This window comes from Aptenodytes patagonicus, chromosome 2 (genome assembly GCF_965638725.1).
Source record: "Aptenodytes patagonicus chromosome 2, bAptPat1.pri.cur, whole genome shotgun sequence".
In the NCBI taxonomy this organism is placed as follows: Eukaryota; Metazoa; Chordata; class Aves; order Sphenisciformes; family Spheniscidae; genus Aptenodytes; species Aptenodytes patagonicus.
In genome coordinates, this window is record NC_134950.1 from 43,513,993 (window position 1) to 43,536,291 (window position 22,299).

Below are 22,299 nucleotides of genomic sequence, written 5' to 3' on the forward strand. Positions count from 1 at the left end.
CGGTGAAATCAAGTTAAGGAAAGATGATAAACTTAGAGGCCAAATGATCATAGTGATTGACATATGATGATCTTAAGTTGAAAGAAACATAGCCCTGATTATATTACTTACCTTAATTAGTAACTCAAGGAAGGAAGACTGGAGCGTGGTAAAATTTGAAATAGCTTTCTTAGAGCCATTTCAGTCGGTGAGGGTGAGAGTTTTTTCTAACTACTGTGGAAGTACCACGCCTGTAAGTGCTGGAGGATTGCTTCAGAACAAGGCAGAACTCGTAAGTAAATGGGACCGATCAGTCCCTGTAATGCTGTTTCTCATAGCGGAAGGGGACCCAGTTCAGAGCAAGAACCTCACCCTCCCTGTGGAGACACTAGGTGGTGCAGCCTTCCTGCGTGACACCGAGAACAGCTCTTCTTGGGTGTGAATGTTCTTGCCAGGTCTTTTGAGTCTTGGGTTGGTCTGTGCAAATGCAGTGATAAGTAACCACCCCGATATGTCTTGAACCAGGCTGGAGATGTAGCACTTGAGCCAGTGCTGTCCTCGTGTTTTGAACTGTTTCTGTTAAATATCGGTTATCTGGCCCCTGTAGTTCTAAAGGCCTATAATCCCTCCAGGGTAGAATGTCTAAAGTATTATTCTACTCCCCACAAACTATTCCAGCTATTAAAAAATATCTTGGTGTAGTGATAAAATACACTGTGTTGATTCCTTGAACAAGAAAGCTGTTACACACAAATTGCTCTAAGAATAGCGATATTGAAACAGAAGTTAAAAAAAAAAATCATCATAACAGGCTAATGCTGGAAACTTTCTATAATACCATTTCAAACCATCTAGTGCTACACCTTGACAGTCTGTCACTTGTCTGAGAGTGTATGTTAGCAAGTTCATGTAACACTAACTATAAGCTCTTATTCCCTGAGCAACTGCTGTTTCCATGCTCCCTCCTACTTCCCAGAGCTCTTTGGTTGGCTACAGGAAATAGTGTAACCTTGTCTTTCAAACCATCTTAAGCTATTTTTTTTCCTTAAAATAAAATGAAGCCTGTAGTGAAGTACAGTTAAGAATTAGTCCATTGAACTCTCTGGAAAACATTACAGACCATGTTGCTACTACATTAAAGACTTCTGAGAAGCTGTTTTAAAGGATAGCTGAGGACTGACTTCCTCTCTTCCTGCCCTCCAGACCAAGAAGAATCCCTAACGAGGATGCAGAAATGGCTGGTTCGGTCCTTTTCAGCTTCTCAAAGCTGAATGGATATAAGGAAAGCAGAATCCATTAATATTTAGCTTTGCAAAATAATCGTGTTTGTTAGTGGTGATGAACAGATGTTGCCCTGTTCCACATGAAGCTACCACTCTGGACAGAACATCAGCCATTTGTTTTACCTCAAATTACTACCACACAACTTGCTTCAGATTAAGTGTTTGTTTATTAAAATTAAAAATCACCATACAATAGAAACTATTTACATATTTAACTGATAGTCTGCTTAAACCGCACAGTTTGACTGAAGGAAGCCAATGGAAAAGAAAAGCAATTAATATTTATGCTGCTGAACTTCAACTGCAGGCACACTGAAGCTTTATCAAAAGGGTGTTAAGCTTCTGCAAAGTACCATTTGCCTAAATAATTGGGCTGAGGGGTGGCAAAGATGTACTGGGTTTCAGCTGTAAGAACCAGTGTCACTTTGGGGGGGGGGGAAAGTAATCTGTGCTGTAGTTACATTGCAACTGCACTAGCTCAGCTGTTTTGGTAAGTAATTTGATGATAGAACAATTCAATATGTAGATCTTAGCAAACTGCGTTCACTTTTATGAATTAGATGTATATACTGAGCAACAAACCTATAGTGTCACTGCAATGTAACTTGATATCCTATTGCATATTTCCACAAATTGTTTTTGATAGTGCTAGAGCTAGTTTTAGCTTTAAAACAGATTGGAGGTTAGTTGATTAAAGCAGCAAAAAATATAAGGAATTTTCTTGAATAATCACAGAGGATTAAAAATTAAGATTAAAATATTAAACAGTCTCAGCGACTGCAATGAAAGTATTAACTTCCTTCAAAACCCTGTGCTTTCCCATGGACTTCAGATGATGACTTTGGCCTTGTGGGAAACTGAAGGTTGAATACAGAGCTAGGTGTGCTGCCGCTTCTGCCATCATGTGTGTTCATATTGCACTTCTGCATCTGTGGTGGCTGTGCGATGCTTTGAAAATGATTTTAAATTTGAGTAATACAGCAGTAAAACATAATCATCTTCAGTGTAAAGAATTACATACATAACCCTTCCTTAAAGGAAACCACGACACCGTTTAGAAAGTCTTACAAGAGGTGACAGTACTCCAACTACTAATGTGAAATAACAAGGATATAAAAATAATCTTCACAATATGCTGTATTTCGAAAAAGATAATTTAAGAACACCACCATGTCTTAAATCTTTACGTTCTCCTTCATGACTTTTTCTTTTGGAAACAGCTGTTCACGCATCTTCTCGCCCCTTTTATAAAGGTCTCCTTGTAATGTATTCCATGACTTAGATCCTAAGGTGGCTTTGTCAAACTGTACCAGTAGACAATCTCTTTCCTTCCTTCTCCCTCCCCACCCCAAAAAGCCTGCTTGGTTTGGGATGTTTCTGCAGATGCAAAACAGAGCATTCAAGGAGAACTTCAATCTTTAGAGGAACTGTTTTAACCAAATAAAAACATTATTAGTTCTCTGCAGAATTACTCTTTCCTTCAGCATTTCAGCTTCCACACTCGGTTAAGACATCCACTTGGTTTGAGCAGTCTGTCCAAACGCTAGTCTGTGCCAGTGATCCATGTCAATAGAAAAAGTGTTCTTTGTTCTACGGCTGTTGTTGATACTGCCCTTCTGTTGCTGTGTAGAAGTCATCAAGCACACTCTGTAGATAATCAAATGTTGGCCTCTCTTCTGCTTTGTCTTTCCAGCATGTTTTCATGATATCATAAAGCTCAGCTGGACAGGTTTCCATGCGTGGCATTCGGTACCCGCGCTGAAGAGCAACCATCACATCTGAATTGCTCATACCTTCAACAGAAAAAGAAAGTTTTGATCAAATGATCTCAATTCCTAAGGAAATGATTTAGTCTTTTTTATTTACTTCACTCTAAAGACCTTCACCCAATAATACAAGGCTGTTACTACTTATTAAAGGTAGCTACTAATATGAGTTCAATAAACAAAGCTCAGGTGTGCACCGGCACCGAGGGACTTGCTTTGAAAATCCTGGGGGAAGATTTCTGTTTCCCCAGTTGAGTGTAGCGACCTCTTTAGTGCCAAGTCTAACAAGACTGTGGGAGAGATCATCATTCTTGTCTCCAGAACCAGCTCCGTTCTGTTCCTCTGACCAGTCCCACCACCGTTTGTTCTGCTTCCACCGGTGGTGAGATTCACAACAAAAGCCTACCCTGGCACCAGCCTTTGTCTCCAGCTGCAGAGCTTCTAACCTGCTCGCTGTAGACCCCATCCGTACTAAGACGGAGAGCAGCCTACCTGTTTGACCACGCTCCCAGTCGCCCTGCTCAATGCAGTAACACGCTTTCAGATTTTCTTCTACATCAGCTTTTGTGTAAGTGCTGCTGATTGCAAGACATCGGACATGGTCGCTCGTGATATCATTACTTGTAACGGGCAATTTCCCCTCCCTTCTTCCTCATCCTATTCCTATTGTGCAAAACCATCTTGCCAGCTGTGCTGAGCTTTGCTTTGTTTCCCCGTTACGGTTTTCTTTCAGTGGATAAGAACTCTAACTAGCAGAAGTGCATCCTGAGCCTCACATGCCAACTAACGTCACGCAAGAGAGGCCTGCCTTGGACTCCATCCTCCCCCTCTCTTTTTTCTTCACGCCCCTCTCCTTTTTTAAATCCTTGAGAAATTGGTTCACGGAACGATTTCGACACCTACTGTCAGAAGGTCAGCTATGGCGGGGCCAACAAAAAGGCTCACCACTTCCTACCCAGAAACCTGCCTTTCAGCTTGTCCCTTTCTCTGCAAATCTTATGCAACCCAGTGGAGTAATTGTGCCAGGATTACCTTCTCCAGGACACAGACTCTAAGCTTTCTGTACTCCAGTGAATGCTGTTTCTTCCGATGACTGGGCATGCAGGAAGCACCTGTGCTTCAGCCTAGATATTTGCTACCACCAGTGAAGACTTTCCCTCTATCGAGAAAGGTATTCCAGACCGCACAGCCGCTGGCCGCTCCTCAGGCTAAACGCTCCACGTGATGCCGTTCTGCCTGACTACAGTTTCTCATGTTTTTTCTCAGGCAACTCGGCCTCCGGTCAGGTGCGTACGTGACATTCGCTGCTCCTGCTTATGCCAGTTCCCCAGAAGCGCGGGGAGAGCAGCTGCACTCTGCTGAGAGGAGGCAGGACAGGTCCTGCTCCGAGCAAGGCCGGCAGCGGAGATGCAGATGTGGTGCTCCCCTGCGTACTCAGTGACTGCGCAGCTCTGTTGCTGCAGGCTGTGCAGATCGTTGTACGTGTTATCTGACTATTAAAGCTATGACTTAAGCCACTTGGCAGGTAAGGACACATTTGAGTAACAACCAAATGACAACTTTACCCGGTATAACTACTTCGATTATTCAAGATGACTATAGTTCATATAGTTGACTTCAGTTCAAGCCTTTTGGCTTTAACCCATTCTAGAAATAGTCGGCCATGAAATCTGGGTCTGGATCAGAGTGCTTGCTCTGGGCACATCTTTGGTATTTTCAGTTCCGCTTTGGAAGGAGGAGTGAAGTTTTTCTGAGCTAATATTGCACACGTGTGTAGAAAAACAGTATTTTGAAGGTAGCAGTGGAATGGCATGTTGTCACAGAATAAGGAATTACTGCTATATAAAGACAGAATAAATATAGGAAGAAAGTCGATAAAGCATTTTGTAGAGAACAGTGATCTGACTGCTTGAGCTTAAAGAAATGGCTTGTATATAATGTATGCAGTAAAACAGTTATTCATATTATGCAAAGTCTTAGTTAACTGTGTGTAATGCATGAGGACTGCTGCTACTGGGTTTTGCACAGAACGGGGCTGTTTCTGTGGGTTTAAGTACTTTATAGGATTGTGCTTAGATCCAGTGTCTGCAGGACTGATTGTTACATTCTGAATGCCAAGGACAAAGCCTGTGTTTCAGCTAACCTGCAGGAAAACTATCTGTTAAATAACCATTTAAGTTCACAAGACAAAAATGAAAAGACTTTTATCAGTAGTCCATAGTAAATACAATGTCATGAACATACTTGCATATGTTTTGGGTTTTATTTAAAACAAAAAGGCTTACCTGTCTACCCCACAGTCCATGCAGTGTTCTCAAAATAGCTACTTGTTTAACTTTTCCTTTTTATTTTTTTTTTTTTATTATTTTTTTGTGGCGAGAGAATTACCTGTCTCATCAAGACTACATCCTGATCAGTAAAAGAAATATATCCCATGTGCATATTTGTTACACTTACACCCTCTTAAATGCTAGCAAAAGACATTAGCTCTAAAGGTTTGGTACCTGTCTGTTAATTTACACTGCGGTACCTCTTAAGTGTCACAGATAAAGACATATTTGCTTATGTTAGAGCCTGGGAAATTACGTGAACCCAGTGGTAGGGAGGAAGAATCCCACCATATAGAAAGTGGCATACCTTGTGAGGAGCAGCTGACATAATTGGAATGCAAGTATGGATGTTGCCAGTATTTGACATACCATATAATTACCTAGAAATTAGTTTTAACAACCAATTCAACTTATTTGCCCAGAGATTCAGATACTTGTTTCATATTTCAAAGGTAGTTCCTGAAACTATAGTCCCACTAATTGCTTTGAGTTTCTCAGGAAGAGAAACAGCTGTTGGAATTTGTTGTTGTTTTTGTTGGTCACAAAAGCCCCAAGTTCCGTGGCTGGAAATGCTTCCGACCAAGTTGCCTGCCTAGATGTTAACTACTTGCCAGTTTCAACTCAAACTGTTTCACATGCAGCTTTATGCTGAATACTGTCTAGCTGCTGGAGCTGTTTAATAATTGAAAATAATATTTTGAAGCATTCCCGTTAAAATTGAAAAATCAATTTACTGTTTCTCTCCAGTGGCTGCTGGTTACAACCTATCACTAGGTTACTCTTGCCATGCTGGGGTAATTTGCGCAAAGCTGCCACATCTCTTCATGTAAAGTAAATTGGTCACCCATTTAGTTTGCTGTCCTTCTGATTCTTCATCAACTTTCAGTCTAATAGGCTATTTCAGTTTATACTTCTATTTAAAATAGACATATATCCCTCTTCCAGTTTAATGCAAGCAATGCCTGCAAAGTATTAAAATCTTCCAGTATGCAGTCAAGAGGCTTCCACTTCTAATTGCTGGTTGACAAATGAATCCACAGGGTATGGCCTATTTATGGTGCTCATAAAAATGCTCCCATATTAAAAAAAAAATATTGCCCAGACTTCCCCTAGAAGAGATATTTTCCCACAGTAGTACAGCAGTACAGTGTCTGCCGTAAAGATTGATCTTTTTCTTAAAATAAGAATATGATATGTTTTATGGAGGGAAAGAGAGAGCAGACTTAGCTGCAGAATTAAGTATTGGGGTGGGTTTTGTATTTTGGTAGTGCTGGTTTCCAGGTGAGCTCGTAGGTTTGCTCAGGGGAGGACAATTTTCAAGGCATCTAGAAATACCCTTGTGAGCCCAGCTCAGCATAGGCAACCGTTCAGACGCATAGGCATGTGCTAACGGGGAAAAAAGTATCCCAACTGTGGGAAGAACCATGCATTACTCGGCTGCGTACAAATCCCATCTGATCTTTCCTGAGGACATAAGCAGTATTTAGAACAGCTTTGGGAGGACCCGCTACTCAGTCACGTATTTTATAGCCCCTACCTAAAAACCAACCCGGAGCATATGTTTAAACACTCAGCTGTGCAAGCAGCCCTATCATCTCTTGAAGTTTAAGGGGGCTACCCTTGAGCTTAAGTGCTTTCCTGGACTGGAGCCTTATCGAGCAATGAGAATGTCTGGTTTGGCTCTACCTCTTGTATGGAAAGTTGATATGTTCTTCCATAACATAGTGTAAAGTTGGCTGCCATCACCCCTTCCCCACTGCCCGAGTCTCGCGGGGGGTCTGGTCTCCCTGTGCCCAGAGGTGTTGATCCTACTGTCATTTCAGGACTCGGGTCACCCAGGTCTGCCCCTTTGACATCTCTGGCAGTTCAGGATGCAGAATTCCAGCTGCTCGGGAAGTGGCGGTGAAAATGTTTTCACTGTTTAAACAGCAAGAGCTGCTGCACTGGAAGCGCTGGGGAAGCTTTGCCTGGATGAAATATCTGCTCTCCCTTTACTGCCTGTAAACTGCAGGATCCTAAGGGTTCTTCTCTTAAGTCACTCCATCTATGAGATGTGCAGCACAGGTGAATATGGCTGTATTTTCCCCATTTGCCCACAAGATAAGAGAATTTAGGTTAATTTTCCATAACCTCAGTAAGCTTAAATGAATGCGGTCTCGTACCCCGAGTTAATCGGCTATGCCTGAGATGTGACAATTTTGTGTGCAAAAATATCCTTCATACAAGTTGCTTCTGTGTGCTGGAAACATTAATATGTATTTTGTTTAACAGAAAGAAAAACGAAACATAAAGTACATAACCCTTTCACAGCTACTTAATGCAGCTATGATTGATGTCCTCCTCTGTGGTCTCATACCTGAACCGTATGGAACAATGAAGAGCAAATATTCCCAGCGGTACATCAACACTGCTTTAGGGTCTGCTTTCGTATTTGTTTAGATTAGCTAACACTGACAAATTATTACAGCCTATTTGCTTGTGAAAACACACTTTCTTAGTACTTTCAAATATTACGATATTAAAAAACCCCAGCAGCTTACACAGCACCATTAGAGACTGAGCTGCTGCCCGTAAAGCCGGGATGTGTGCCAGTTCAGCATTTGCTGCAGTTGTAACACCTTTGGAATATATAAAAATGACTACTTGTTCATGGTGCCATTAGTCTGTTTGCTAAAATTTACCCCAGAGAGGCACGTGGTTTACACATATGGTGACTATAAGTTTTCAAAGCAATAACGTTACCTGCAAGACATTTTCCAAATCGCTGCTGTGGCTACTGTCAGATGCCAGCTCTTTTCTGGCGTATTTTCTTTGCTTTTTAACACCAAAGTATAAATACAGAGTAACAGTATACACACACGCCCGTACCTGGATAAGGAATCTTTCCATATGTAACGATTTCATACAGGAGAATCCCAAATGACCACACATCAGATTTAATGGTGAAAGATCCATAATTAATTGCCTCTGGTGCCGTCCATTTAATAGGGAATTTTGCACCTAATAAAAAGTACAGTCTCCATCAGTCAAAGGCAAATTTAAACACTCAATATCAAGTCACTAAAAGGTCTTAAACGACTTGCCTATGATACCCCTGAATTAGCAACGTTACCAGCAACTCCTTCTGTCCAAGAGTTATCAGCAGAGATGTGCTGCAGGATGCATGTTGCCACACTGCATGTCCTGTGTCAGAGGTGCAAATAAGACGCCGAAAGCTACATAGCACCTTTTGACTCTTAGGTATGGTGAATTTTTGCTAAAATTAGTCACCATTTTCCCTTCTGCCCAGTGGCCAGGCAACAATCTTACAATTCCCATCAGCCGGAACTTCGCAAGACTTCAACTAACTTTTCCTATTTTAAAGAAAGTCAGTCTAGCTTCAACATACACTTTAACGCATTTCACATTCAGCCATAGATACTAAAGCAGTAACAAGTCATATCTTAAAAAGCCATATCTTAAAATAGCGTCTTTCATGTCTAATTAACTGATTCCAGAAAATCCCATATAAAAGCAAACTCCTTCCAGTTAAATAAGAAAAGTTCAGGCAGCCCTTGTTGGGGAATATTACATTAGCTCTTCAGACAATGAAGAGTAACACAAGCAGATTCTCTCTATACCCTTTTTAGCCTGCTCTGTCATTCTGGCACAAAATACCAGGTAAGCTAGGAAACTTTTCTGAATGGCAGAAAACACATCAAAGAAACTTAGCATAAAGAATTTATAACCTGAAAGGTTCATTTAATCAATATACAATGTCCAGAGCCAGCTAAAAAACACAGATATGTGTTCTGTACCTCTGAAAACTGCTTAATCGGACCCTTCCCTCCGATCTGTTGAGTTACTGTTACCTAGTGACTGCTGAATAGCTCATCTTCCTTGAATCTCAACTGTAGTGCATTGTTCTCTTTCTTCCTCATACCTTAGTTCTTCCCCTCTCGTCCTTACATTACCAGACTGTGTGAAAATATGATGTAGTGTCTTTGAAACGAGAGGGTGGAAGCCAGCCAACAAACCTGCTCAGACAAGTTGCCCTAATGCAATCTGTGCATGGAAGCATAAATAAAAATTTCTCACTACAGCTCATTGACTACGCACTTCTCGAAAGGATCCTTGACAACGTTAGCGAAACACACATGGCAAAACCCAGACAAATATCTTCAGTGGCATGGTTTCCCGTCTTGCCAGTCCTGACCCTGCTGCGATGTTACCTCCCACCCGTGTGCTGAACAGGGACATGGACCCAGCCCTCCCTACACGTAGCAGTAATGCTGCTGAACATGCACATCAGTGCTGCAGTTCCTAAAGCAGCTTCAAAAGATGACCAGTTCTGCTAAGGTTTTCTTGTTACCAGCAACTATGACCCCTAGGGCTCCTTCCTTTCCCTAAGTGAAAGGAGGTGCATATGGCATTGAAGGATGTGAAGAGGAAGTAAGATCATATTTTCTTGGCATTTAATTCAGCGGGATGGAAGCTGTGGCTGTGCAATTAATTTGTTCAATTTAGAAAAACTTGTATGCAGCTAAGTACTCTCAATTTTCTTTGTCCTTCAAATTTATTTAAAATAAACTTTTCAAAAAGCCTAGGGAGCACAGAAAGATTATTTGTTTCCTTATTCTTTTTTAAAGTTGTTGGCATTAGAACGCTGCCTCTGGGAAGTTGTTATGGCATATTCTGTCCTTGGTGATCACATTATCGTTAGATACAGCCTCACTGCCTCCCAGAGGCTGAAGTTTAAAGATAAAAATAAAAATACATACCTTCCCTTGCTGTATACTCGTTGTCTTCGATGACTCTCGCTAGTCCAAAGTCAGCAATTTTGCACATCAGTAAGTCCGAAACCAGAACATTCGCTGCTCTCAAATCTCGATGAATATAATTTTTTCTTTCTATATAGGCCATCCCTTCTGCAATCTGTAACCAAAGAAACAACTATTTTGATATTTCAACACCACACACCACCATCAGCAGGTCTGACCTCTCTGTTCTTTCCAGGTATCAGCATCCATTTATTCGTTACCAGGATCTTCGGAGCATTTTTTAGATGGAAGCAAGGAAAGGGTGATTGCCATGGAAAACCTATGGGTAGATCCAGTCCTGCAAAACTGTACTTACAGAAGCAGCTTCAAAAGAATTGTTTGGGTGAATAACAGCTGGCAGGATTAGAGATATGTGTTAGAGACATTTCCTGAAACAAAAATCTTAATTAAAATGTTCCTAAGATTTCTACTAAAATATTCTCTTCCCCAAATTATTAACCAGTTTCTTTTCCAGATACTAAGAAAATGGAAGGAATTAGTAAGTTAAACAAGATACAGATGTTCTTTTAAGGATTGATGAAGCAACAGTGCAGACAGAGTTAAAAAACCCCCAGCAACTTTCTATTTACCCAGTATAGGCCTGGACAATCAGGAAACAATTACTAAGATAGGGCAAACAATTTTATCTTTATTTTCTTCTACAACAACATACCTGTTCATACACGAGGGGTGTTTGGCAACAGCTAGCTCTCAGATACTATCAAAAGTAAATTTAATTTGTATTTCAGCAGCCCAAATTAATTTCCAAACCAAATTAAAGATGATTAATGTCCTCAAAATATGCACTGGGTATGATTTTTTCAGTATTTGCCCAGACTACCTTTTTTTTTTCCCCCTAAGGAAAAACATTTTACTTTTCAGAGAAAAAGAAACTGAAAGAATAGTTTCTAAAGTCAGAGCAATAAAACTGACGTGTAGATCGTATTCTGTCCAAAAGTTTAAGAGGAGCTAGTAAAAAAGAAAAATAAACCCAGTGCTTGTGGGCTGTCAGTTTTTCTCTCCCTTGTAAGACTGGTGATGGGTCATTCCCAGGCAAGGCCCGCGGTCCAACCTATGCCGCAGGAACCTCTCCAGGATGTCTCTGGGTGGGTGACAGACGGCTCGCTCTCGGCCACATCGTTTAGGGAACGCACAAGCTCTCAGATCTGCTAAAGAAGCAGCTGTAAAGCAGTAAGGGTCCTTCTCCAGTGCCAGTCCCCAGCACACTCGTACAGGGGCTCTTTCCTCTCCGCCTCAGGAGAAGACAAGTGCACGGATCCCTTCTCAGTGCCAGAGGCGCTCGTTTCAGCCCTGCAGTAAAGCAGGCAGGCGCACCGGACCAAATTTTAAGAAAACATTAACATCACTTCTGCTTATCCATTTTTAAAAAGTCCCCGAGGGGTACTGCGAAGGCACACGCTGCCACCACTAACAACACAAAACCACACGGTCTTCGTTCCTCTTTTTTGGTTTAGGCAATGGAAAAATAGAGCCACTTGCCCTCCCACCACCTTCCACTGCAAACCTCTTCTTACAAACCGATCTATTCTTCAGAGCAGAGTGTTACATTGCCCTTGTACAATGCAGGGGGGTTCTCACACTAAACCAGAAGGAAACTCCGATGATGAAAAGAATGAAGAACACCTGCATTTCACATTTGCTAGAAATAAGTAGGATGTTTTATAATGAAGGAAGCAGCTACTAGTGAATGATTGCCACAGAGAGTCTTACTAGAGACTTACAGATAAAATAGTAGTATTTGATTAGAGCCTGCTCTGCCTCTCTCTCTCCTCCCCATGCAATTACTTGGGCTTGGGGAGGAACGAGAGATGAAAGGGAAGGTTTTGCTGTAAGATCAATGCTGAAATTGGACTGGCCAGCTTGGCAGATACGACCAAAATGCAGGCAGGTCCACTAACGTCACCAAAAATACATGAACCATCACAAAGGAATCAACTTTCCTCGTATTTCCCTGCACAGATTTAACATTTGGGCGAACTGCTGGCTGGGGAATCAAGAACCACTTCACAAAAGAGACATTCGTGATGGCGATATTTAGTTTCCAAGGCCAACCAAGCAAAGCCATTGGAAAGACCATTTTATTTCCTCTTATTTCTGCCAGTCATCATCTGATGAGTCACAAACGAAGAATGTGACATCAAACGGTCCATTATGTTTTCAGCAAATACAAACTACACTTCCGTGAAATTCCAGGTTTTGACTGCATTGAATCAGAGAAATTCAAAGAAGCCACGTATGTGCAAGCATTTAGGCATGCAAAAAATTCCCCAAGTAGGAAAAGAATAACGAGCAAGAAATTTTTAATGGGAGGAGGGGAAACACAGCAACTGGACAACTGAATTCACACATCTGGCCACGTTAAACCTTTGCCTGTGGGAAAAGAAAAAAAAAAAAAAGAGGGTTTTTTGATCAAGGGAATGGGTGCCAGAGCCCATGTGATAACTCTTCATGATAATTGTTGGGTTTTCATTGCCAAATGATATGTTAAAGGTAGAGAAATTCATGGGAACAAAAGAAAATTAAAGCCTTTTCCCCCCTCTTTTAATGATCATTGGTACCTGTCAAGACTGTTCAGCTACGTGTAACTACTACTCAGGAGCAGGATGGGAAAGCTAATTTGGGCTTCTGGAGTATGTTTTGTGGCCTTTAAGAGAGGATTCTGCCTACACTGCACACGTGTTACTACCAAGAAGGAAGCGGTTTCCCCTTCACCTTTAATGAACTACTGACACGCTTCTAGAAATACGCAAATTCAATCCTTTTAAAAACAACCAACCAACAAATCTCTAAATACTAGGAACTATGCACCCAGGGTGAGAATGGAAGAAAAGTCTTCTGGAAGAAACAAATCACTCCACAAGACAGCCTCTGTACTGTAAAGCTTCAGCTAAAAGTCACGCAATAAATGAATGACTTGGAGCCGCAGTTCTGCAGACAGCTCTGTCACCCATTTGGGGTGTGATTTGGGGTGTGATTTCAGCTGTCAGTGCTCTTTCTTCTGTTTCTGCTCTTTCTACCTGTAAAACAGGGTAACTACTTAACTTTCCAGAACACTTGTGGGTCATTTCACAAATAGGTATAAAACTCCTTTAAAATCCTGAAAGAAAATGGTAGCAAAAGCATGGCGCATAGGATGTTGCTTTGAAAACATGCAGTCCCTACTTTCTGACCCATTCTTTTAGCTTCTGAAGGTGTTTGGGGAAAGAGGCAAAAGCAGCAGAGGACTTTGAAGTAGGGCGGGGAGAACTTACTGTCACAGAAGAGCTATACCTTCTGAAAAGCAAAAGTACTTGGTCACAACTCAAAGACTTCCTTGACGAAACACCACAGCTGACATTAAACAGCACGCAGAGGGATGGGCAGTTCTGTGGTTTTTTTTTTCAAAAGGTGAGATGCAGCTACTTTTTTTTTTTTTTTTTTTTCCCTGCAAAACCAGAGAACTTCTGGATTCCTTCATAGCTCCATTTTTCAACTCAAAGACATGCTTGATTTCAACTTCCATTCCAAAGGTCTGTGATCCTCTTTTGCAAGAGTTATTTCAAACAAGGCATGTTTTACACATAGTTTGCAATGCTGTTTCTTCATGCAGAGAGGGGGTTATGGCAATATGTGTAATGGATTCCGCTTGTGCATTTCTAGGCTGACTGTAAAAATGTGGAATACTAGAGAGGCCAGATGGGTTTGCTTGGGGTCAGCCTGATAGGATGTTTTTACATCATGCTGAGAATGCATTATATCATGTTAGGAAGGAGAATTAAGTGACAGGGATCATGAAACAGAGTGGAATGAATATGAAAGGGAATGAAAGAATAGCAAAATATGAAGTTTTTTTATTAGGAAAGCAAGTTTTAAACAACCTGGAGGGCTGACAGGTACAACCTCATGGGAAAAAAGTCTCAGGAACAACCACACCATCAAAAAAACCCAGCAATTACAACTGCAAGAGCAAATCACACTTATTGTAAAGACAGTGCCTGATGAGAAAAGTTTAGAATAGAATAGACTATACTATTTCAGTTGGAAGGGACCTACAACAATCATCTAGTCCAACTGCCTGACCACTTCAGGCCACTTTAACCAAAAGTTAGAGCATGTTGTTAAGGGCATTGTCCAAATGCCTCTTCAACACTGACAGCCTTGCGGCATCGACCACCTCTCTAGGAAGCCTGTTCCAGTGTTTGACCACCTTCTCGGTAAAGAAATGCTTCCTAACGTCCAGTCTAAACCTCCGCTGGCGCAGCTTTGAACCATTCCCACGTGTCCTATCACTGGATACCAGGGAGAAGAGCTCAGCACCTCCCTCCCCACTTCCCCTCCCCAGGAAGCTGTAGAGAGCAATGAGGTCACCCCTCAGCCTCCTTTTCTCCAAACTAGACAAACCCAGAGTCCTCAGCTGCTCCTCATAGGACATTCCTTCCAGCCCTTTCACTAGCTTTGTTGACCTCCTCTGGACGCGTTCAAGGACCTCCACATCCTTCCTAAATTGTGGGGCCCAGAACTGCACACAGTACTCAAGGTGAGGCTGCACCAATGCTGAATGCAGCCGAATAATCACCTCTTTTGACCGGCTGGCTATGCTGTGGTTGATGCACCCCAGGATGCGGTTTGCCCTCTTGGCTGCCAGGGCACACTGCTGACTCATACTGAGCCTGCTGTTGACCAGCACCCCCAGGTCCCTTTCTGCAGGGCTGGTCTCCAGCCACTCCTCTCCCAATTTAGACTTGTGTCTGGCATTACTCTGTCCTAGGTGCACAATCCGGCACTTGGACTTGTTAAATTTCATTCCATTAATCATGGCCCAATGCTCCAATCCATCTAGATCCCTCTGCAAGGCCTAATGTCCCTCAAGAGAGTCAACAGCACCTCCCAGTTTGGTATCATCCGCAAACTTGCTAATGGCGCATTCAACCCCTGCATCCAGATTGTTGATAAATATATTGAACAGGACTGGCCCTAGGATTGAGCCCTGAGGAACACCGCTGGTGACTGGTCGCCAGCCAGATGTAGCCCCATTCACTGCAACCCTTTGAGCTCTGCCCTTCAGCCAGTTCTTCACCCAGTGCATCGTGAACACGCTCATCCCACAGTTGGACAACTTGTCCAGAAGGATGCTGTGAGGAACAGTATCAAAAGCCTTACTAAAATCCAGAAAAACTACATCCACCCCCTTCCCTTCATCCACCAGGCAGGTGACCTTATCATAGAAGGATATCAAATTAGTCCAACAGGACTTTCCCTTTGTGAGCCCATGTTGACTGTGCCTGATGATTGCATTATTCTGTAAATGCCTCTCAATAGTACCCAGTATAATCTTCTCCATAATTTTTCCAGGAACTAAGGTTAGACTAACAGGTCTGTAGTTCCCTGGGTCTTCCCTCATGCTCTTTTTTGTAGATTGGAATAACATTGGCTAGCTTTCAGTCAGCAGGGACCTCCCCAGACTCCCAATACTTTTGGTAGATGGTCAATTTGGCCAAATCTTACATGGTCAGAAACAACCAAAAATTATAAAATCAAATTACAAAATACCCCAATAAAAAAATACCCCAATACGACAAAAACCCCCACCCACAAAAAGTGCTACAAATAGTAAGTATAAGCAGGGAAACTAGAGGTGCATTAGTAATAGGACAAGACCAAGGAAAACATTCACATTAAATGAATGATTAAATTAAATGATGGAGAAGACTACATGCAAATGCTACAGAGAAGTTTTTAAATGCCTGCCTTTGCTTCAGTCTCCACTGAAAGGACCAAGGATGCACACGTGGTTAATGTGAATGACAAAGGGGTAAGAATACAGGGTGGAAAAGGGAAAGAACTGGATCAGGACAGTTTTTGTGGATATAGGTGGATTATGAGACACCTGAAAACTATTGGTAAATCCAAACTCACACATCCTCACTCGCCTACAAACCTGGCAAGCAAAATGGGGAAAAAAATATAAGTGATGAATCGGTATTCAAAGTTGAGCCTAGTTTTTATTTGGTTATAAATTAAGTCAACTCTGGGAAAAAAACAAAAGGGTGTGACCTACAATTTCCAAAATAAGGAGAAACAACTAGGCTAAGAACCTCCCCAATCCTCTCCAGCCCTATTTTATCTATGATTTTAAATCAAAATCATGTAGAAATGATTACTTAGAGATGGTTTAGGTATACTTTTAAAAGATTTCCGTTTGTGGTGACAGATGTGGCTTTTTAGTTTTTTCAGGATCCATACTATAAAACACGTGAAACCGCAGGCAGTAGAAGGCAGGGATTCGTGCATAAAGGCAGCTTCGAAATTCCCTCTGTATTGCTGCAGCCTGCGAGACAAGCAGGGCTGAACCGCTGCGCTCGGTCCCCGGGTTGGGATGCTGCCCCTGAGGGTCCAGCCGTGAACAGGACATCCCGGCCACATCCCTCGTCCTTTGCTCGGCGGGTGGGGGACGGTGGCCTCAGAGCTGCTCTCGGCTGCCCACCAGCTCAGGCCCAGGGCTCGGCGGGATGCTCCTGCCAAAGCAGGTAAAGCAGCCGGAAAACCAGACTGGAAATGTGTCCAAAGCACTTAGGGTGGGAGGGAGCATCCTGCTGGTGAAGTTTAAGCAGAGGAAATAATGGAGCACATCCCGAGGTTCACAGTGCCTTAAATTTGGTAATTCTCAGTTCCTAGGGAAAAGCCTCACTACAAACAGTCTGCAGTTTTGAAAGGTTTGAAGCAAACACGTGTTATTGATCTGGACAAGATTGTCTTTGGTCTGGGATTAACCAAAACCAGGTTCCTTTCAGTAATGTCCAGATGCATAATAAAATAAAATATACTTCTTGATCACAGAGTTTTCAAAAAGAGAGTTCATCTTCACGTGGCTCTCCGTCTATGAAGAGGGTGTAGACCCTTTGTATCTGGCAATTGAAAACTATTGCGAAATAGTCACATTTTAATCTTCAAGTGATATATCAGTGTAATACCAATTTTCAGTTTGCAGCAGTGCTTATCCTAAAGGTGAAGTCAGGAAAGGCTGCAAAAATGTATTCCTCTTGCTCCAGTCAAGCAGCTATGTAGTCAAAGCAGACCCACAGGGAAAAAAAGGATTATTAAAGTAATGTATATAATCATGCACTGGAACATTAGAGGCTGTCATTAAAAATGAAAGAAACCTGAAATGGAATATGGCGAGACTGCAGTGGAAGTCTCCCAATGCCAAATAAGAGTTAAAGTTAATTCTTATTTCGGACTTTCCTTTTTCCCCTTAAAAAAAGAGAGAAAAGAGAGGGATTAAAGCACTGCATCAAAAATTTCTATTAATTTTATTCTAAGTTTATTATAATTTTAATTTGTAGCCTCAGAAGGCAGAAAGAAGAGATAAGAGTTGCCAATGAAGTTGTAGATCATAGAAGAATTAATGAAAGTATCAGCGCTGCATAGGAAGGAAGGAAGACTGTTTTTGTGACAAAGCTTTGACCAGTTTGAAAGGTATGACTGTTCAGCAACAACTGGTATCATTTTCCTAACCACAGCCACCATGCATGTGTGTGCTACACAGTAGATAACGGATTTGCGTAAGAAGCAGGAAAAGTTTACACATGCAAAAGGTTCGCTGAATTTGTGTTGCACGTTTTCAGCAGCTCTCATCAAACAGAAGTAAGTATGATTTCAAGAACTGTGAAACAGAGAATCGGGAGCTCTTTGGGCAAATTACTTCTGGGGCAAGATGAAAACCAACTAGTAAAATCCAGAGTTTGCCAGTCGCTTTCGTGCTGAAGGAGCTAGGCTTTTGCCTGTAGATGACCAAGGGGAATATGGGCAATGTCCACATGGACTGTCTTGGCCTGCTGCATTAGCTTGTGGACAAAGTGATGAAATTTGCTTACCCTCCCACTCGTAACTGGGAACCAACAGCACCTTTGGGTTCCCTGAGCCCGCTGGCTGAGCTGATGGGCAGAAGCCCCAGGAAGGGGAACCGCTTGTCAACCGTGTCAGCTAATGCCTGCCAGACGTACAGCAGTTGCGAGAGCAGCCGATGAGGTTGCTGTGCTGCTGACCCACGCACCAGCAGTGGTCACGCAGGCAGGGAAACGCGCTCAGATTTTGATTTCTCTGTATTCCTGGCTGGTTCTGGCATGTCCAACATTCTGCTGACTTCTACGGGAGATGCCGAAGCTCTGCTCTGTACTAAAGCAAGTAGTATGTGCTTGATGATACGTTTGCAAAACTCAGCTTCCTTTAAAAAGCACACCTTTCAGAGACTTCTAGCATTCATCGCTAGTGGCCAAAATCATCTTTGCCAGGGCATAGCTAACACTAGATTTCCCCAGCCCCTACTCATACACACTAATTAAAACACAAAAGAGAAACTTTCAGAGGGCAGATTGCTTTAGAAACTGAGCTGGACTACCTTCCTAGCAAGCATTTTCTTGCCATGTTTTCCACAAGGCTGATTTCATAAATTGTGATTGTTAGCACAGCAAAAAAAAAACCCAAAAAATCCTGAATCCACAGCTGTATGCTAAAGTAGTCACTAGATGTAAGTGTACCTAAGTAGAATCACAGAATGGTTTGGGTTGGAAGGGACCTCTAAAGGTCATCTAGTCCAACCCCAGTTCAATGTGCAGGGACATCTTCAACTACACCAGGTTGCTCAGAGCCCCGTCCAACCTGACCTTGAATGTTTCCAGGGATGGGGCATCCACCACGTCTCTGGGCAACCTGTTCCAGTGCTTCACCACCCTCAGTGTAAAATATTTCTTCCTTAGATCTAGTCTGAATCTACCCTCTTTTAGTTAAAAACCATTACCCCTCGTCCTGTTGCAACAGGCCCTATTAAAAACTCTGTCCCCAGCACACAGCTGTTGCTGTCAAAAGTGGCAGTCTGTGAGTGTGGATGTTAAGCTAACAAAACTGCAAGATCAGTATAGCAGAGTAGGAGTATATTTGATTACTTGCTTGAAAAATGCTATCTTTTTAAAAGGTGTTTATTTCACCTGGGGAAGCAATTCTTACTTTTCTTTTTGCAAAATCAGAACGCTTCACCCCTTGTAAATGCAGATTTCTTTCAAGACTGTTCAAGGCAAAGGCGTTACGAAGTCAGCGAGTGGAGCACTAACAGCAGTCTGGCAATGGAAACACCAACCCACAGCGCTCTTCCACACCACTTGGAAAATGGGCTTCAGCTGGGAGTTCATGTTCAACTACCTGCACTACATTCTCCAGCTGACAGTCACAGAGACCGCATCCTCCCCCCCCTTTCTCCCATTCCCAGTCCCTCCTTATCTGACAAGGCCATCGTAAGGTGGCAAAGGCCATTCCTCTGGATAAAAAGGCAACATACTAAGTGGACCCTCTTCTTGCCCGTTTTCTTCCTGCTGTATCACAAGCCCGTTACTAACGTACCCTTCTGCAATGGGTCGGGTCCTTTCCGCAATTCCTGTTGCAACAGACGTCTTGTGTGCACACATGTGGATGCAAGCCAGCCAGCTGTGTAGCATGGCTGGGAGCAGGCCAGCCTTGTGCAACATCGCAGATGCACGAGGGGAAAAATAAGCCAATCCTCAGCTACCATTTGTTGCATTTTCAGTCTCTCTGAGAAGCTGGGATCGTCTGGCAAACTGCCTTGCCAGAATGGTGTGATTAGACAGTCATGCAGAGCTCAAGTGTCGCTCCTCCAAGGCAGAAGAATAGGCCTGATCTTATTTAAGTAGTTCACCATGAGCTTCCTTCCATGCTTTTTTTTTTTTTAACCACTTCTGAAACATAGCTCTCCAAATTTCTTTCCCCTTAGGCTGTACGGAGAGGTTAACTTCACTGCTGTAAGAATAAATTAGTGTTCCATTTGTACAACCCAGAGTCATATAAAAAATACTAGACACATTTTATGTTCTCCTTTATATACAGCCTATATTCTGGAAAAGTGTGATCCACAGGTCTGCAGTAAAATTACCATTACCTTAGCAGTAGGCCAATAGAGTTTGAAAATATTTTTGTCTGTCTTTTGCCCTAAAGACCCATCAATTAACATTCAGACTGTCTGAGTTAGAGAAGACCGGTGGAACATCTGTGTTGGTCAGAGGGAAATCTCCGGTCTGAGAATGACACACAGCCTGCAAGTCTATTCCACACAGTCCTGTTACTACCCAGTGGCTCTTTACCAATGTGCTCAAAAAACCTACAAATTCTTTCCATAAGAAAAATCCTGGTATCTCCGTTCCAAAGTTTTGTTTGGGCTGCAGCTAGAAATCCTCAGAGAGGCCTTCCTGAATATCCTTTTAAGATCACTCTGCAACCCAATGCGTGGCTTGCTCTCAGCAATTTCTGTTGATAGTCTACATCTCAGGTGAAGAGAGGGACCTCCCATATCACCTGTGCTGCACAAGGTCTTGGCCTCTGAGGCCAAGTGCAGGAACTGGCTCTGAGAGGTTGCTGTCAGATCGGGGTGACAAGCGATGTCCCTTTCAAGTGACCCGACCTTCAAAGCTTTGTAAATGACAATCGCTGACCCCTGTCATCTTGGAATTGATTTACCCAAGTTGTACACAGTTAGAGTGGCTCTCTAGGTCATTAAGCTTTTTAAGCCTTAAATTTCTGAAAACACAATATTCATTTAAAATGAACACAACATCCCTAGCTCCAATAAAAAGGTCTGCAATAAAACCACGTGTGATTTCCTCTCCACATCCTGGGTCTCCTTTCATATCACTGCTCACAGATGTTCTTCTCTCCCTTGAATTTTACACACTATTTTCAAAGCTACATTTTTTTTTCTGCCCACTGTTATTCATCTCTCCAGACCATGACTTGGGATCCAGGAGGTTTTCCACATCTACAAAGCATTTGCCCCACTAAATTCTCAAGGACAAGTTACCCAAAGAGTTCAGAAAACTTAGAAAGCCTATAGCTACACTGGACCAACAATTAGAGCAAAAACAGCTCCTGCACTGAAGCTATGTTCTATAAAAATCTATATTTGATATATTGAACATCTATATAACAATATAATATACCATAGAATAGAACAGTTCCAGTTGGAAAGGACCTCCAACAGTCATCTAGTCCAACTGCTTGAACACTTCAGGCCACTTTAACCAAAAGTTAAAGCATGTTATTAAGGGCATTGTCCAAATGCCTCTTCAACACTGCCAGCCTTGGGGGCAACGACCACCTCTCTAGGAAGCCTGTTCCAGTGTTTGACCACCACCCTCTTAGTAAAGAAATGTTTCCTAATACCTAATCTTATATTTATTTATATAGCAATAGTTACATAAAACAGTTATATAATATTCTTATAGTGAATTTTTGGTATAAATCACTAATGTTTTATTAAATCTTTTTAAAGCTTTCTTGTCTTTCCTCATGAATTGTAACAAGTTAGTTTAATAGAGTACAACAGTCTGCAAACGCTAATGCATGTTGAAAACCCCGAAAGGTTGGTGAAACAATAACCTATCAGAAATGCCTTCGTTACCTATTAGCAACGTGAATTACAACTTGGAAAAGCACAATTTTTACTCTATTTTCTATATGCCTCCCTGGATATCTAATGCTGGTAACTGTCCGAGGCAGAGCACTGGGCTCCAGGCACCTTTGATCCAGGCTTTGACACACAAATCACTCTGGGGTCTCTCTCTACAGATTTCGTTTATGACATGGGATAACTTGTATATTTTGAAACAATCATTTTAGTTCATAAATCAGATACTAGTACCTGAAACATCATTTGATTAGATTTCATCTATATCACAGTAATTTACATAAGAATTTGAAACCAACAGTAGTCCCTTGAGGTTAAGGCAAGTTTGACCAATTGACCTAACTTAAGAAGTAAAAATGACACATTTATTAACACTGAAGGAATCTCATAAGCACAAAATGACAACCTGGTACTTACACTTTCAACTCACAGCCACTCAAATTGAAAGCAGCCTTTCCACAAAGGAAAGCAGCTGCATACCACTGCCATCTAAGCAGGTCACCAGCAGTATCTAAGAGTTAAGCCTAACCACATATTCACTTTGAAACCTCTTTTATCTATTCCCTCCTTTCAAATAACCTTATTTTCTCAGACCAAAACTTATTTGAAAATTAAATTCTTTTTTAATGCAAAAAACCTTAGAATTGCCCAGCACGAGTTTCAGACCGTAAACCC

General features: G+C 42.1%; 1 protein-coding gene across 5 annotated transcripts in view; it reads right to left on the reverse strand.

The window, feature by feature from the left end:
- Positions 1-1,410: 1,410 nt before the first annotated feature.
- LYN (LYN proto-oncogene, Src family tyrosine kinase) overlaps positions 1,411-22,299 on the reverse strand; it is a 56,051-nt gene continuing 35,162 nt past the window's right edge. For all 5 annotated transcript variants that reach the window (XM_076329695.1, XM_076329694.1, XM_076329693.1 and 2 more), the window contains exons 11-13: positions 10,119-10,272; positions 8,227-8,358; positions 1,411-3,055 (exon numbers count right to left, since the gene is read on the reverse strand). In XM_076329695.1, the coding sequence (XP_076185810.1) occupies positions 2,853-3,055; positions 8,227-8,358; positions 10,119-10,272 (489 nt within the window). In that variant the 3' untranslated portion in view covers positions 1,411-2,852. The remainder of the gene's footprint in view (positions 3,056-8,226; positions 8,359-10,118; positions 10,273-22,299) is intronic.